This window comes from Pararge aegeria, chromosome 1 (genome assembly GCF_905163445.1).
Source record: "Pararge aegeria chromosome 1, ilParAegt1.1, whole genome shotgun sequence".
Taxonomy (NCBI): domain Eukaryota; kingdom Metazoa; phylum Arthropoda; class Insecta; order Lepidoptera; family Nymphalidae; genus Pararge; species Pararge aegeria.
The window spans coordinates 16,355,666-16,372,170 of NC_053180.1; the positions used below are offsets into that span (position 1 = coordinate 16,355,666).

Genomic DNA, 16,505 nt, shown 5'->3' on the forward strand with positions numbered 1-16,505 from the left:
TTAAATGGCTCAAAACCTTTCCTAAACAAGCATCTGAGTTTACACTTGACAAATGTAAAATTAAACTGGCTTCATTCCAATTCCATAGTAAGCAACGTTCAATACTATTTTCACTTACCTCATTACATTTATACGCAGGACGCGTTTATTTCTTTAAAGTGTTAATTGGACCAAGCCAGGTGACCAACCTGATGGTAAAAGTAAAACTATCGCCTATAAAAAGAGCAATACTATCCATGCCGATTGGCGCAGTTTGCAGCGACCCTGCTTTATGAGCCCAAGGCCGTGGGTTCGATTCCCACTACTGGAAAATGTTTGTGTGATGAGCATGAATGTGCTTCAGTGTCTGGGTTTTTATATGTATATTCTAAGTATTTATGTATATAATTCATACAATATTATTCATCAGGCATCTTAGTACCCATAACACAAGCTACGCTTAATTTGGGGCTAGATAGCGATGTGTGTATTGTCGAAGTATATTTATTATTTATTATGTTCAGTATACGTCCTCTAAAGGTCCGCGCTGTGTCCATCAATCTAAGGCGTAGTTGTTAAACCTCATTCACCTGGTATAACACCAGCAACCACACCCTTCACACGTCAACACTGCAATGGCGGCAGAAATAAGCATAGTAGGTACTTCCACAGACGTACTCTCACATTAAAAGCTCTTCTATACTTATAATAAAGCTATAACTGGAAGATTTCTGTACATTTAATATATTATGAAATTTTTTACCGGCGGATGCTTTCTAATCAATACCGAGTCCAAAACAGATTATTATTTAACTTTTGTCTGTCCGTCTGTCTGTCTGTCTGTATGTCTGTCCGCTAGTCTACAAATAAATGTCACTGTCTTTTTGTTTAAGTCGCTAATTGATTGACGCCATTTTGGCGCTGTAAGTGAGAAATACGTCCGCTGTTATCCAAGAAAACATAATTTTAATTACTAAAAAAATACTATATTCTTAGTTTAAGTGACACTGATATTTCACATTTGGTGTTTCAAATTGGCATAAAATGTAAACACATTTTCTTACCAAGCGTCTTAGGTCTTGGAGCTACTACCCAACTATTCTTCCGAAAAAATAGTGGGTTACTACCATGGCTAAAAGCAGTGTTGTTTTAATATTGATAACGTTTTTTGTACCTGCTACTAGGTGGCGGTGGTGAGTGCTGTGCTGGTCCCCCGCGACGGCAATTTGGAAATAGGTATATATTTTAATTTGTGTGGTAATCAAACAAACAAATAATAACATACGTTTTGTCCCAACCGGTCCAGTGTATTAAAATTTTGGCCAGTATATTTTTTACCTTACCAACGCTATAATTAAACACAACAAATTTAAACCTATCTTTAAACAACCCTTCCAAACTAAAGAGCCGGATCTACTACTAATCTTTAGACGATAATACTGATAATGATGGGCAAAGTTGCTGGAAAGAGACGCATCGGTCGCAAGATTAAGTCTTGGTTGCGCAACATTAGAGAGTGGACTGGGATCGCGGGTGCTGCCCAGCTTTTTAGCCTCGCGAGAGAAAAGGAAAATTATCAAAAACTGACGGCCAACCTTTACTAGTTGGAGAGGCACCTAAAGAAGAAAAAGAAAAATGGACGTTCTCTTGAGTGATCTAAATTTTTGCGGGAATTCGTTAGGTTGGCGCCGGTTCGTTGGGTTTGGTAATCAATTGTATTCATAACAACTTACTAACTCTGGCTGGCCTTTTTGTGTTACGGCAGTTACGAGTATATTAAACATTTCCGGAACCCTTATCATTTTCTATGCGGCATCGTGGCTGAACGCTGAATCGCTTTGCGGCGATTTTTGTCGGTAGGACATTCAGACAGCCAAATCCAACCAAAATCAAACGAGAACGGACAAAATTTGGAAATTGTAAATCTCATTCTGAAGATATTTCAAAGTGATCTACCCTAATTCTTCAGCCGTGAGATCTTGAAATAAATTCATTTTAAGATTTATCCATTTGAAATTAAATTCAAGTTAATGTAAAATGTTAATGTTAATGTTAATGTTCCAATTAAATTTAAGTTGGAAATAAATAAATTTTAAAGAAAATATTCGTGACTTAAGTTTCAAGGGGGGATTATATTACAGAGATTTAAAGACCTAATATTTAAATTAGAAAAAAATACTACTTTTAGTAATAAGGCCGCCTTTGCACCCTAGCACTAAGTACTATTACTGTTTTCCTTGTGTTTTTTCCTATTTTGTTGTGTGTCAATAAAGATTTTCTATTCTATTGTATAACCCCTGCCAGGAATGAACACGGGACCGTTTATAAGACCGCAGCGCTAACCAATGCGCCAGTGAGTCGAGATGGCAAAAATATTTTTGGATGAATTAGATGTACGAATAATAAAATTGGGCATATACCCAATCTTATTATTCGTAATAAAATTGGGTATATACCCAATCTTATTATTCGTACATCTTCCAAAAGGTCCATGAATCATTTACCATGAAAATAGCTTTAACCTCACCTTTCCAAACGCCCTCAAGGCAGAGTTCTGAATATGACAATTGAAACATCTAAAACGTTCAAGATTGAATAAGATCCCGAATCTTAACGTAACATTTGAGTAAATATCATTAAAGTGTGCTGTTATTGTATTCTTTGGGTAAAAAAAGAAATAATTTCTTACCAAAATACCCTATTGTCTGTTATGCGATAAGAAAATATGAGCAAGTTAAGTAAATAATCCCTTTTTTAACCTATTGTTTAAATAAGCAGACCGTTAATAGGTTTACGCTTAACGATGTTGTCAAAGATGCTTTAGCTGGAGACACATAAAGACCATATAAACTAAACATGTGAATCGACGTGTGTCTATTTTATTTGGCTAAACACGCTTGGAGTGTTGGGTGATGCGTTGCATATTATTTGCCGAGGTCATAATAAACATATCATTCAGGTCATAATCTGTTCTTCTAAAATATGATTTGAATGCTACCTCAGTTAGTAGTGCTATGAAATTTAGTATGTAGTGCAAAGGACAAATACCTTATTTTGTTTACGATTGGAAAATCTTTTCGAAGACAACCAACTTTAAAGTAAGTTCGGGATACGAGGGATTTGTACTCAGGTATTGCAGTTTTATTAAACCCAGGCTCCACATCGTAGCGAAACGTTAATTCACTTAGTGGCACGTCTTTGTTGGTAGGGTGATAATAAGCCACTGCTGAAGCCTTCGACCACACCAGATCAGAACAAAATCAGAAATTTAAAATTCCCAAACTTCCTGCCGGGGATGGGAACCTGGGACCTCCCAACAACAAGACTACAGCGCTTAACACTATGTAAGGGAGAACGTTAATCAAAAGCGTAAGAAAGATTGACAATAATTTTTATTTGGAAAATACAATCAGTTTTTACAATTTGCTTGGTGAGAGTAATTGCATACTAAATTCTGTTGATCCCAATGAAGATCTGCCGAGCAGGTGAAGCGGTGTGGCACTAACACTCCATAACCACCCATCACACAGACGTAGAAGCTGTTGCAGCTAGTAGGGTCAGGATTGAATCCTTCTCTTTGACAAACAGATGACGAAGGTGCTAAAAAAGAAAAATAATAATATAATCGTACAGAAAAAATTGTATTGCAAACGAAGTTATAACTTTTGAATCTGAAACATGCTAACATAGTTTAGAACTTTTGTAAATATTTTTTGTTTGTTTTTTTTACTAAAAACTAATGTTTTATTATGGTTAGTTTGTTTAGTTTGTTACAAGGTTTATTGATAGTTTTAAAAATTTAAAAATAATGTTGAATCAGTCTTTTATAAAATTTTCTCAGTATAAATGTTCCAATACTACAGTTTTTGTGCAATCTGTCATTCATCGTTAGTAAATCATTTATATCCAATTTCTGAATATCCTGAATATTCTGAATATCTGAAATATGTATTTGTAACTTCACACATACACACAGACATATATACACACACACTCACACACGCACACACTATATTATGCACTCGAATAAGCACAATACTCGATTTAACACGCAATTATTAGAACGCAAACAACATTCCTATATCTATAGGTATTTGGTTTTCATTGTTATTATAGATAAAATTGTAGAGTGCGGAGTAGAGTGGTGACCCTGGAAAACCAATTTATATTTAAAACTTACATCAGGATTCCCAACACGATTGTAAACTGACGAATGACTCAATAATAAATTTCATAATCACTCTCATTTTCATTCTCAAATGTTTTTATGGACAGAAAGAGTTAGAATTCGTGGGCGCATTGCAAGATAAAATAAGCTAAAACTTAATTTACTAAATTTTCCTATACATGTACAACTAATATCAATTCCTAACTATAGTCGACAGAAACTCATTATCTATATTAATAAATTATTATCAAAATCTCACTTAATTTACTAAACAACTACGATTATAGTTTCAGTTGCAATTACCCAAAGTGGTAGTTGAAGTTGAAGATGTTGCAGGTCTAGAAGTAGTAGTTGTTGTTGTTTGTGCAGGTTGAGTAGTAGTGGTCGTTGAAGTTGTTGTAGGCTGAGAAGTAGTAGTTGTTGAAGTTTGCGCCGGCTTAGGAGTAGTAGTAGTAGTAGTTGTAGTTGACGTGGTTGTTGTAGAACTTGCAGCCGGTGTTGTTGTCGCCGAATATTTTCCCAGTGCTTGGTTGATAGCTCTGAGCAAAGGAAAGTCTCCTGCGCATTTCCCACGGAAATCGTCAGTTTCTATACTCCATATCATAGCTCCAGCTATGTTATATTGTAAAGCGTGTTCAATTTTAACCGCTATAGAGTTTGGATCGTCATAGGAAACCCAGTTACGACCTTGAACAGCATATGGTACTTTGGCTAAGCTGTCATAACGTAAATCCCAAGACTCTGTTTTCAACCTCAGGCAAAACTGTAATACACAAATGCATAAAGTTAATAATAATTTATACGGAATTCATAATATAAGATCAATATCTAGGCCTAATAGGTACATTTTTTTGTTTGAAAAATCCTAAAACATGTGATAAAGAAGTGCTGTTATTTTTTTCCATCTGTACTTTCATGGGCCTCTTAACTTCTTGCGTACACTCGTAACTCAGAGTAACTCAGCGTGCGATGGAGAGAGCTTTGCTAGGGGTATATCTACGTGATCGAATCAGAAAATAGGAGATTCGTAGAAGAACTAGAGATACCGACATAGCTCAGCGAATCACATAGCGGCGCACATAGCTCGGATAACCGATGGACGTTGGGGTCTTAAGGCGCTGGAATGGCGATGGCCCGCACCGGTAAACGTAGCGTACGTCAGTCCCCCAACGAGGTAGACAGCGGCGTAGGTATGTGGATTGTAGAACTCCCCTCAAACAACCTATATTGTCAATCAATCGGACGTCAATCGGTTGAATTTATGATGATGTTGATGATACTTTTATACTAAAATTAATTCAGGAATTCTCTCGGTTTGTTACACTCGGACAGATTTTGGTATTTAGCAGTCACATAGATTACATCATGGGACATATTATGATATTTTCCATTAACATTTTTCCAAGAAATCACTTTTAAGATTAGACGTGTGACTTACTTCATTGTACCCGATAAATCCACTAGTGGCAGTCCACGGGCCTGCGATTCCAGCACCACTTGCTGGTGCTCGGACTCCGTTGTTATTAGCATTCGTCAGTTGGAACGTGCGTCCGTATAGTGGTATACCCAGAACCAACTTGTCTGCAGGACAACCTTTACACACACATTAAATATAATATACGAGTATGTAATATATAAAAAATAATATTAAAATATTAAATGCGAAAGTGTTTTGTAGGTTTGTCGAGTTGAAAATGAACAACAGATTGACATGTTTTTTTAGGCTATAGCAGAAATAATTTAGGCTACTGGGCCGATTAAGGTGAAGTGGGCAATGACCCTGCTTTCTGAGTGAAAGGCCGTGGGTTCAATTCCCACAACTGGAAAATGTTCCAGTTATCTTAGTACCCATAACACAAGCTACGCTGACTTTTGAGATGGCGACGTGTGTTTAGTCGAAAAAAAAAACAAATTGAAAATGGAATTATTAAATTCTAATGCAATTCCATGCAATTCTGTACTGTATCTGAGGTCTTGGAACATTCAGCAGCTTTTTGTGACAGAACTCGTCCGGGAATGTACTACTTCTGCAATTTCTCTGCTTTGCAATTTCTGTTGCCAAGCAGCAATGTTGCAATTCTGTGGTTAGATAAGCATATGACGCTAAAGACTTTTGGCACCGGTTGATGGACAAAGGGCGATAGGTTGTAGGACGCGTTATCTGCATGCCCTGCGAAGTGTTGGGCCATTTCCTTGGTCATTAAATTGCTTTAAAAAAATTAAACAATCGCGGACAAGCCGAGTTTATTTTTATTTTTTAATATTTATAAAAATAATCTTCAATTAATTGCCTTATTTCATTATTCAAAGCCAGATTTTACGTAATCGAACAGAAGTCGTGGTCGAATAAAACTTTTTGAAAGATATTTTACGAGGTATACTTTATACGAATGAAATATATTTTATATAGAAATAAAGTTTATTTTGTTACTAGTATTTGAGCACTAGACTTTATATGCGAAAGAAACTCTCAAACTCTACGGTAGGTGTATTGACATCGTTATAAATTTAGGAAGTGATTTGTAAGCAAACTAAACTTAAATAGTAGCGGGTGGGCATTTAATGGATTTATTGCAGGTGATGGTTTTAGGATCACGGTCTCAATAATTCTATGCGTAACCTAGTAATCTGTCAAAGCAAGGATACAATTTTGATTTAGATTAAATGCTGGGATTACATTTAAAGGGCAGAATAATTTATTGCCGTACCTTGCTGAAGCCAATACTCCAAAGCCAGATCGACAGTGAAGACGTTCTCTCTAGCAACATTCTCGTCTCCTTGACCCTTGTGGAGTGGAGCGTTGTGTCCGGTGACTGAATCCCATGCACCATACATATCGTATGTCATTAGGTTTACATAATCCACGTATCTAGAATACATAACATAAACACGATTTTTTTATAGTGAAGTTGTAGCATTATTTTAAACATGAACTTTAAAAAACGCTTTTAATATCCTAATAAAAATGGAAAAAAACATACATGGTTGGCGCAGTCGAAATCCAGCTGTGTCAATTTATTAATCCACCGAAGTTTCCAAAAAATTTAGTGGAGTATTATTACTATGAATTTCACTATCATCAAAATTTGGACGTCCACTGCTGTACCTAGATCTTTTGAAAGAACTTCCACACTCTGCGATCCTGTTTTGCATTTGTCCAGCGTCTCGCTTGGTGTCAGTTATTTACCTAGTGGAAGCGAGGAGGTGTAACGTCGTCATTCAAGCATTATAGGAACTCAAATTCCGTCGGTCTTCTGTACTAACGTTCCGTACCCCGTCCATTGTTACTCTAGTCTCACAACTCGACCAGCTATGTCGGAAACTCTGGTACTTCTTATGAAGCAGAGTTATTGCAAACTTATTTGCTAAATATATATCACGCCATGTAAATGACAGTTCATGGACAAGAACAAAGATGTTAGCGCTCTGTGCGGATTGCTATGCTTACACTTCGAGATACGAGTAAAGAAACAATAAGAAAACTTCAGAATTTATATTCCTTAATTCAACAGTCATAGCCATAGATATACGGGCACACGATTAAATAACAAATTAATAGTTAATGTAATAAAATAGTCTACGTCGGTTCGAAACGTAAACCTAAGTAGAAACACTGATGAAAATTCGTGTTCAAAAAATACTCGAAAAGCGAAATATATTTTACGTAAAGGTTTAAAAAACGTGCAGTATGCGCATTTACCAAACATAAAAAGGCTAAAACGAAATTTTATCGGCCACACAACGGACACGCTTTGCATTTGAGCTATGATTCGTTGAACTTCGACAGGTAAATGGCGCACTGCTCTTACGACTAGAAATACACTATGACTGACTGATCCTTAGCCTATTGTTATCCCACTGTTTGGTATTACGTAGGGGGGCTCGCATTTTAGAGCATGACCCTCCACGCTGCTCCAGGTAAGGGGCCTTGACTTACCTGTCATTCATCATCATCATAATCATATCAACCCATTACCGGCCCACTATTTTAGGCACTATAGTTTGACGGCCGATTGGCGCAGATTGCAGCGACCCTGCTTTCTGAGTCCAAGGCCGTGGGTGCGATTCCCACTACTGGAAAATGTTAGTGTGATGAGCATCAATGTTTTTCAGTGTCTGGGTGTTTATTTATATTCTTATTATTTATGTATATTATTTATAAAACATATGCATCAGTCATCTTAGTACCCATAACACAAGCTACGCTTTAATTGGGACTAGATGGCGATGTGTGTATTGTCGTAATATATTTATTTATTTATTTATTTATAGGGCACAGGTCTCCTCCCACAATGACAAGGGATTAGGGCCGTAGTCCACCACGCTGGCCCAGTGCGGATTCATGGACAACCTGTCATTGCCACGTGTTAATTATGTTAAACGGAAGTCAAAGGCAACGTACGAGACAGTCCGACAACTCCGGGCTTGTAGTGAGAATTTATAAACAGTAAAACTATTATCCTTTGTAGCGGTCTCCACATTACATAACTAGATGGCGCTACAAAAATCCTGCATCGCGCTAGCGAAGTGTTCACGAAGAATGCCTATATATACAACTTCCAAAAATGAATGTTAGGACCTCGGTCCCTGCGCACGATCACCCGCTTGGAGGAAGATCTTCCTATTGTTACGGTCGAGCGTATCACCATAGCTCCCGTACACCTTTATCCCCGAAAATCGAATGCAGCAATAAATTATATCTACAGTATTTTATGTATTATGAATTAAAGTAAGTACACTACAGTATCTGGGGCGGTAATATATTAGGGGTCCGCACTGAAAATCAGTGTACATAGTATTCCTTGAGAAATGTAACACAAAGCATAAGATGATCCTTTGAATACCTAACAGCACATTGGTAAGTAATAATATAGAGTTTCCATTTATAAATTTTTCATCCTCATTTATATATTATTTATAAATGCCCTGTTGGTTTAGCGGTAAGCGTGTTCTAATGCAAATCACGAAGTCCTAGGTTCGATCCCCGGGCTGGCGAGTGAATAGTATCGATTTTTAGTTTGTAATCCGGAGTTTGGGAATTGGCGGTGATTCATCACCGTGCCTTGAGCTCTCCAAGGCCCTAAGCCTGATATTCTCCGGTCGGGTCGGAGCTGCCGTCCCATGGGACTATGAGAGTTAGGGAAAAGAGAACGCACCTGTGTTTGCGCACGCACTTGGTTACTACCACGTAGTTGGAAAATCTCTCTGCAGATTGACCACAATGGCCAAAAACGGTCAGGGAAGCTATATATATTTTTTTCATCTGTTTGTTTAGGTTTATAATTTTCTATCTATTTGGTTTCATTAATTTATTTTCCTAATGTGTTAACTATGTCGTTCCTATCTTCTATAATATAAAAATGAATCGATGAATGTGTTGCTGAGCGCAAATCTCGAGAGCAGCTAAACCGATTTCACTAATTCTTTTCTAGAATATTCCTTGAATTACGAAGATGGTCCTTACGGATAGAATAATATGAAAGACTAGCGTACCAAGCCCGCTTCGCCAGGCTAGATTTTGCTTTATTTTATTTAAACAATAAACTTACATCATTAAATTTTTAATTTAAGTCTCATAATATATTAAATCATTTATTTCTCTCCGTATTCATTCTCTTCTATTCTCATCTCGAGCGGGTGTAGATCATTATCTACACCCATGTACACCCACACAATAGAATATCATCATAGTAAATAAGCTGTATTTGACGGTTTGACAGTTCAAAATAGGAGTGCTCCAATCGTCACCAAACTTTACAGGATTACTCGCCACGTCAATCTGGAGATTCCCTGAAAGTTTCATTGAAATCGGTCCAGCCGTTTCGGAGCCTATACGGAACATACCCACACACTTTTATATATATTAAAGTTCAAATTGACTATTAGTCTGTTTTTACTAGTGTTGTTTTTAGGCTTTTACAGGTAGTCTATCTTCTATATATATATATATATATATTTCAATTTGTCAATTTGAACTCTAATACCATACCATAACATTTAGGTGTTAGTGGTGAGATTCCGGAAAGGCAAAAAGTTACGACGGGTAAAGAAATATAATGTAGTTTGGAAATGAAACAGGACTAAATCTGGAGTTTTAAGATATTAAAACCTGTAGTAACCGATTTGTTGCAGACGAAGTTGCGCAGGTCAGCTAGTGTATATGTATGTTAACTATGTTGTTGAGTATGTTTAAACTCACTGTGTAAAAGCTGGTATATTGTAGTACGAAGCTGCGACGCTCCCTGCGGCAGCTACCGCCGCACTCAACAACAGACCGTGTTTGTCGAACTCCGCCCTCATCTCCTTCAGTAGTAGAGTAAAGTTGTCGATGTCAGCCTTCCCGTAGACAGAGTCGCGACCATTAGGATATTCCCAGTCTATGTCGAAGCCATCAAAACCGTACTTTAGAACCATTTCAATGGCGCTAGTAATGAAATTATTTCTTAAAGTTGGACTTGCCGCCATCTAAAAATAAAATTATTTAAAGTGTTTGCACGACTCAATTATTTTATACCTACTTAAATATAAGACTTCTAGCGGTCACTCGCTACTTTGTCTGCGTGTAAGAAAACCTTAAAAGATAGACATATTCTGCTGCGGTTTACTTTGAGAACTTTTAAAGGGGAACAACTATGTTATACATGTTTTTATCAAAACCTTATCCGTTTACGCAGCGCGTGCAGCGGAATCTCTCAAAAGGAAAAAAACAATAATTACAAACAATAGTCTTAGCGTGAAGATATATAGCATTCCTCGACAAATGGGCTATCCAACAAAGAAATACCACCAGATCACAGACTAGTAGTTCCTGAGATCATCTCGTTCAAGTGAACAAACAAACAAAACAACCAAACAACAAACTCTTCAGCTTTATATATTAGTATAAGATAAGCTGTAATTATATATAATTAGTAATTGACAAATAATAAAACAGGAAAAGGTGTGAACAAGAATACACTTGGATCTCTATATGAGGAAGTCTGTACCACGACATTAATGTACAATATAAATCCCGGAAAAGCTGCTGGTAAAGGTTCCTAGCAGGTTTTAAAAAAGTTGAATTTGTGACAATTGACGTCGTCAGAACATAAAGGGTGAGGTTTTTAAAACCCAAAAATATACGCGGACTAAGTCGCGAACAACAGCTAGTTTTACGGCCGATTAGCGCAGTTGGCAGCAACCCTGCTTTATGAGTCAAAGGCCGTGGGTTCGATTGCCACAACTGGAAAATGTTTGAGTGATGAACATGAATGTTTTTCAGTGTATGGGTGTTTATATGTATATTATAAGTATTTATGCATGCATATTACTCATAAAAATATTCATCAGTCATCTTAGTACCCATAACACGAGCTACGCTTACTTAGGGGCCAGAGGGCGATGTGTGTATTGTCATAGTGTATTAATTTATTTATTATATATGTCATAAATATGTATATTTATTCAAGTAGGCTCATAGATGGCACATATGATGCGTATATTACGTGAAAAATTTGAACATGGTAGTGAGATGATGGCCATTACCATATTCGTAAACATAAAATTAAAGCTACGAGAGTTCCAAACGTGCCCTGGTCTAAGAAGAAGCCCACAAAAAACTAAGCCTAATATATTAAAACATACGCACCACAGAATACTTGGCTGATCCTTCGTTCCATCCTCCGACAGCTAATAAGGTTTTGAGACTTGGCTTATACTGTTTTAAAGCGTTGAATTTTCTGAAGTTATCTGAAAACCATTTAACATAACATAAAAACGAATCATGAAATACAAAAACCAAATTTGTCATCGTGTTGTTTGCGTAACCTTAGTTAAAGTAAAAGTATAAAGTATAAGAAGTAAAAGCATACAATTTACTACTAACATATGGAAATATCTAAAGTGGGTACTTGAAGATAAGAATAAGTTACAATTTTCACAAGGAAATTTGCCATATATCGCCTAGCAAAATCTCTATTGTTTGTATCTCTAAAAATACACGAGATATGCTGTGAGCCTTTTTCTTGCCGCCTTCGGAGATTAAAGGATTAAACCGAATTAAGTATATTATTTCGTGGAAATAACAAGTTTGTAGGGTGCAGAATTATTTTAGTCTTCAGACCTATAAGTATATCGTTTAGACGCATTTCAATAAGCAAATAATGAATGTATGTAAATCCTTTGCACCCTTAAAGTGAAGGCCATGGTGCTTTAGCAAAAACGTTTTCTATAGGTGCAGAAAAACGTCTAACTGTGTTCTACTCACATCCTAATAAAATAAATTAGGTTTCATCCATGACTTTACAAAATGGGCAGTTTTAAAGGTCAGATGATCTTCTAGCACAGGTTTTAACTAAAAAGAGGTTCTGCCTTATCAGCTATTATTGTATGTGAACAAATAAATCTTCATTCCATTTAAAAAGTCCAATCTAAGTTATGGTAATCGGTATACCATTGAAATTACCGATTGCATTTGAAAAACAAATCTGAAGAAACGATCAGAGCGCAATACTATTAATTTTACGACCACAGATTATTGTTCTTCCTGTGGTGTTGGATTATATTCCACTAATACAAGCGGAGTGATGATAGCTCAGTGGTTAGGACTTCGACTTCACTCTCGAGGAGCAGAGTTCGAATCCCAGCGTGATTTACGTTATGTGCGTTTTAAGCAATTAAAATATAATTTGCAGCAACGGTTAAGGAAAACTTCGTGAGGAAAGCTACATGCCTGAAAGTTCTCCATAATGTTCTCAAAGGTGTGTCGTAACCACCAATCCGCACTGGGCCAGCGTGGTGGACTACGGCCTTAACCCCTTCCCATTTTTGGAGGAGACCCGTGTAGTCGGCTGGCAAAGGGTTGATATGATGAATCTTGTATTCATTAAAAAAAAAGTATAATAGAAAACAGTTAGACCTTAGTCACAACTTACCTCTTCCCCAGTTGTCCGGTAAATCCAGCCAGGGATCCAACGATATAACAACTCCTTGGTTATTGATCCCAACAAAAGTATATATGAGGTGTGTGCAAAGATCAGTATTGATTTGGGCTACATCAAATTGACCGTCACCGTGTCTATATGTTGCCCATGTCCCATAGTAACATACGACGACCTCTATAATAAAGGATGTTATCTTTAAACTCATTATAATTACATGTCAGATCACCGCATCTTTCGAGTTTTTAGTCTAGTCTTTGAATAAACGTTTCTATACTAGTTCCCTCAAATAGTTTTCGTGATTTGAAAGCTCATGCAGAAAGTGTGTCGGAACTTCAAAGAATCGACAAGTTTGTACACCCGCAGTGTTGCAATTTCGAGGATTCAGATGACTGCAATACTTAATAATTGAAATTGGCGTAGTTTCCTTTATTGCAGATTATGCAAAATGTAAAAAAAACATGATTAAATAATGAAACTTTTTTTTCTACATACTTTCTAAAATACCGTATGAGTCCAATAATTTGTATTATATATTGTTAGCAGGCTACTTTACTCTTCATAAAAAAATATACATACGAATTACTCACACTTATTTATATCAAGGAATTTTCTCAAAGCTTTTCAGTTAAAAAGGCGACTTAAACCTCTAACAGATTGCCATTACTAAAGTTTATAAATATTTGATAAAAGCAAGCGTTAATTTGCCGTATTCCATGATATACTATGAAAATTAAGATTACTTTTCTATACTCCACGAATAGCAGGAGAATCTGTATAGTAGAAGATCTGTTTGGTGAAGAGTATAAAGATTAAAGAAATCATAAATTAAACAGATTGTCCTACTTTTCGCGGAGTTTAGCAAATTAAGCTTTATTTTCATAACAAAGTTTATGAACGGTGATAACTTAAAGCTAAAAGGTTTCCAACGTATCTAAAACCTTTATTATTCCTAATAATATTATAAGAAAAAAAACTCTCTCCAACGTATAAACGTAACACAATTTCACATGTCTTCTTTTCACGGATTTCATAAACAAATAACTCACTTTCTTTAGCAGCTACATAGCTGCAAGTCACAGTTAAAATGCACAGTACAAATAAATTTAATTTATTCATTTTCTAGCCAAACATGAATTTCGATTTGTTTGATACTAAGTGCGATATGGATAACACATCTATTATAAACAAATCTCTTATCGCTGCAATCAGTGCTTGGACAACAATTGGCAATTGATCTTATCAGTAACTAATCATCAATTTTCGCAATGATCTAAACGATTATTGCACTCATGATTCCTGATAATTATTACTATCTACTTAATACTATATACTTCCTCTTCTATTAATGGTATAATTTGGCAGGGTTTAAAAATAATTGATGGTTATCGTATTCAGTCATGAGCAGTAAAAAAAAAGGTGTGTGTATTTATGTACACGCGCTAGAAGTTATACTTTTTTGGCGAAACAAGATAAAATCTTTTCAAAAAATTTATCTTTCGCCTTATTCTACAAATTCTACGTTTGTAGAATAAACAACACTAAGAACCAAAAATGGTATTATTGAATTATTGAAAGTCGACTGTCAAACCTTTTTTAGAAAAACTAAAATTTTGACTATAGCTAACTTCATGGAGTCGGTTTTTTGTGACGGTGTGCGCGCGCATCCATTTTTTCTCTCACCATTTATCCCTAACGCGCCAATAGAAGTAAGCCTTCGAAAATTTTTGCGACACATTACACCGCGTTTGATTGCCATATCCGGTAACAAAAAAGCCTGCCTCATTTGCTTATGGCTCAAACATCCATACGTCTTTGCAAACTTAAGTGTTCTATGTAGTTATTTTTCGTATTAAATTAAAAATTGTAGGTCAAGTTAAAAAAGATCCAGTTCAATCACTTCTTTAAAAAAAATAACGTTTGCAAACACTTAGTACAAATAGATGTTAAGAAATCTTCAACATACAAACAGTAATTTTAGCTATACAGTAATCCAATAAATCTATGAATTTTAGCAATAATTATCAGCGATACAACCCTTTATTAGTCATTCTAATTTTTTATTGCTGATAAATAGATTTTATTGCCTACTAAACATATTTCAATGTTTGGAGTTCTATAATGTTATCGGAATTAGCAAACTGTAGTCTCCGATTTTGCTTACGTAATTAACGTAGTTAGTTTATATTTATGTGTGCAACATAAATATAAACTAACTATGGCTGGCGGAAAATTTCAATTGATCCCCCCGTGTAATTATTACCGCAATGTTACCCCTAACTAAATAAAAAAATTCGGCACGTTTTAAGCCGAGAGCTTCAAAAAATCAATTTTCGTTTACAACGACTCATCCGGTCTCATGGGTTTCATACGGATTTCGTTAATCGATTTTGCTGTTGCAAACTTTACAAAAAATGTAGTTTTAACAAATTTTTAAAGCGTCTAGATATTTTTTATCTAGGTCGTGAACATTACTTATTTTTATGAAAACCGGAATCCGATAAAATATAACATAAACCATTCAAACTTTGATAAGGTTTTGATTTATGTTCTTTTTTGTCTAGTGTACAAGCATACTTTTCTTTAGAATTAACATTTTACACTAGAGTTGTTAACTTGTTACAACATCCATTCAATACTAATTCACTAGTCTTTAGACTAGCTCGATCTCAACTGTTCACTTGTAGCAGCCATAACCAATTTAGTGTTGCAATTCATTATGTCCGCAACTGTAGTTCTTCCAAATTATAGATGAAAACTGTAAAGTAGAGTAAAATACACCTAATGCTTCTAGCTGTGGTTAGGGCTTCAATCCATAAATCTACAGCCAGCGAAAACTTTTTAAAAAATAAATTGGTAAAAAGGCTAATAAAAAGAGTTACTGGACTTCTATGTAGATAGCTAATAAAAGGATTCGCTAGAAATAAGAGGACCTTGTTGACGACCGACAAACAGACAGCTTTAATCTTATCCACATAATTGTATTGTGTTTATTCTGAATAATTAATGAATCAGAGCTCTACTTTAATCATTTTTGTGTCGTCATGAACAAGGAAAATATAATTGCGAAAACTATTGAAACAATTGCAAGTTTAAAGTTTAAGGTAAGTAGAATGTATTTCCTTAGAATGATTCTGGTTGCGTTTTTGAACTGGAGTTACTACCATCGCTTAGCCGTCACTTTTTAAAGTGGCGGTTTTTTATCACAGTAAATTGAAGTCCCTAAAATAAGGAACAATCATAAAAAATCGAATTAAGAGCGTCAACAATATTAAATTAATACTACTTGAGAAATGGTAATAAGCCATTTAGCCAGTAAGTATGCTTGCTATATGTGTGAATGTTTTCCATATCTAGGCGAATGACAAATTCCTACAATCATAAGATATAAGGACCTGATATTGACCTATTGTCACTTAGTGTAGAAGAGAACTATGCTC

General features: G+C 35.7%; 1 protein-coding gene across 1 annotated transcript; it reads right to left on the reverse strand.

The window, feature by feature from the left end:
• Window positions 1–3,353: 3,353 nt before the first annotated feature.
• LOC120625900 (probable chitinase 2) lies at window positions 3,354–14,232 on the reverse strand. Its single transcript, XM_039893170.1, has 8 exons — window positions 14,115–14,232; window positions 13,060–13,242; window positions 11,775–11,875; window positions 10,347–10,612; window positions 6,856–7,016; window positions 5,586–5,740; window positions 4,451–4,910; window positions 3,354–3,579 (listed from the first exon to the last, which is right to left on the reverse strand). The coding sequence occupies exons 1-8, from the start codon at window positions 14,182–14,184 to the stop codon at window positions 3,389–3,391; spliced, it is 1,587 nt and encodes a 528-aa protein (XP_039749104.1). The 5' UTR covers window positions 14,185–14,232; the 3' UTR covers window positions 3,354–3,388.
• Window positions 14,233–16,505: the final 2,273 nt, after the last annotated feature.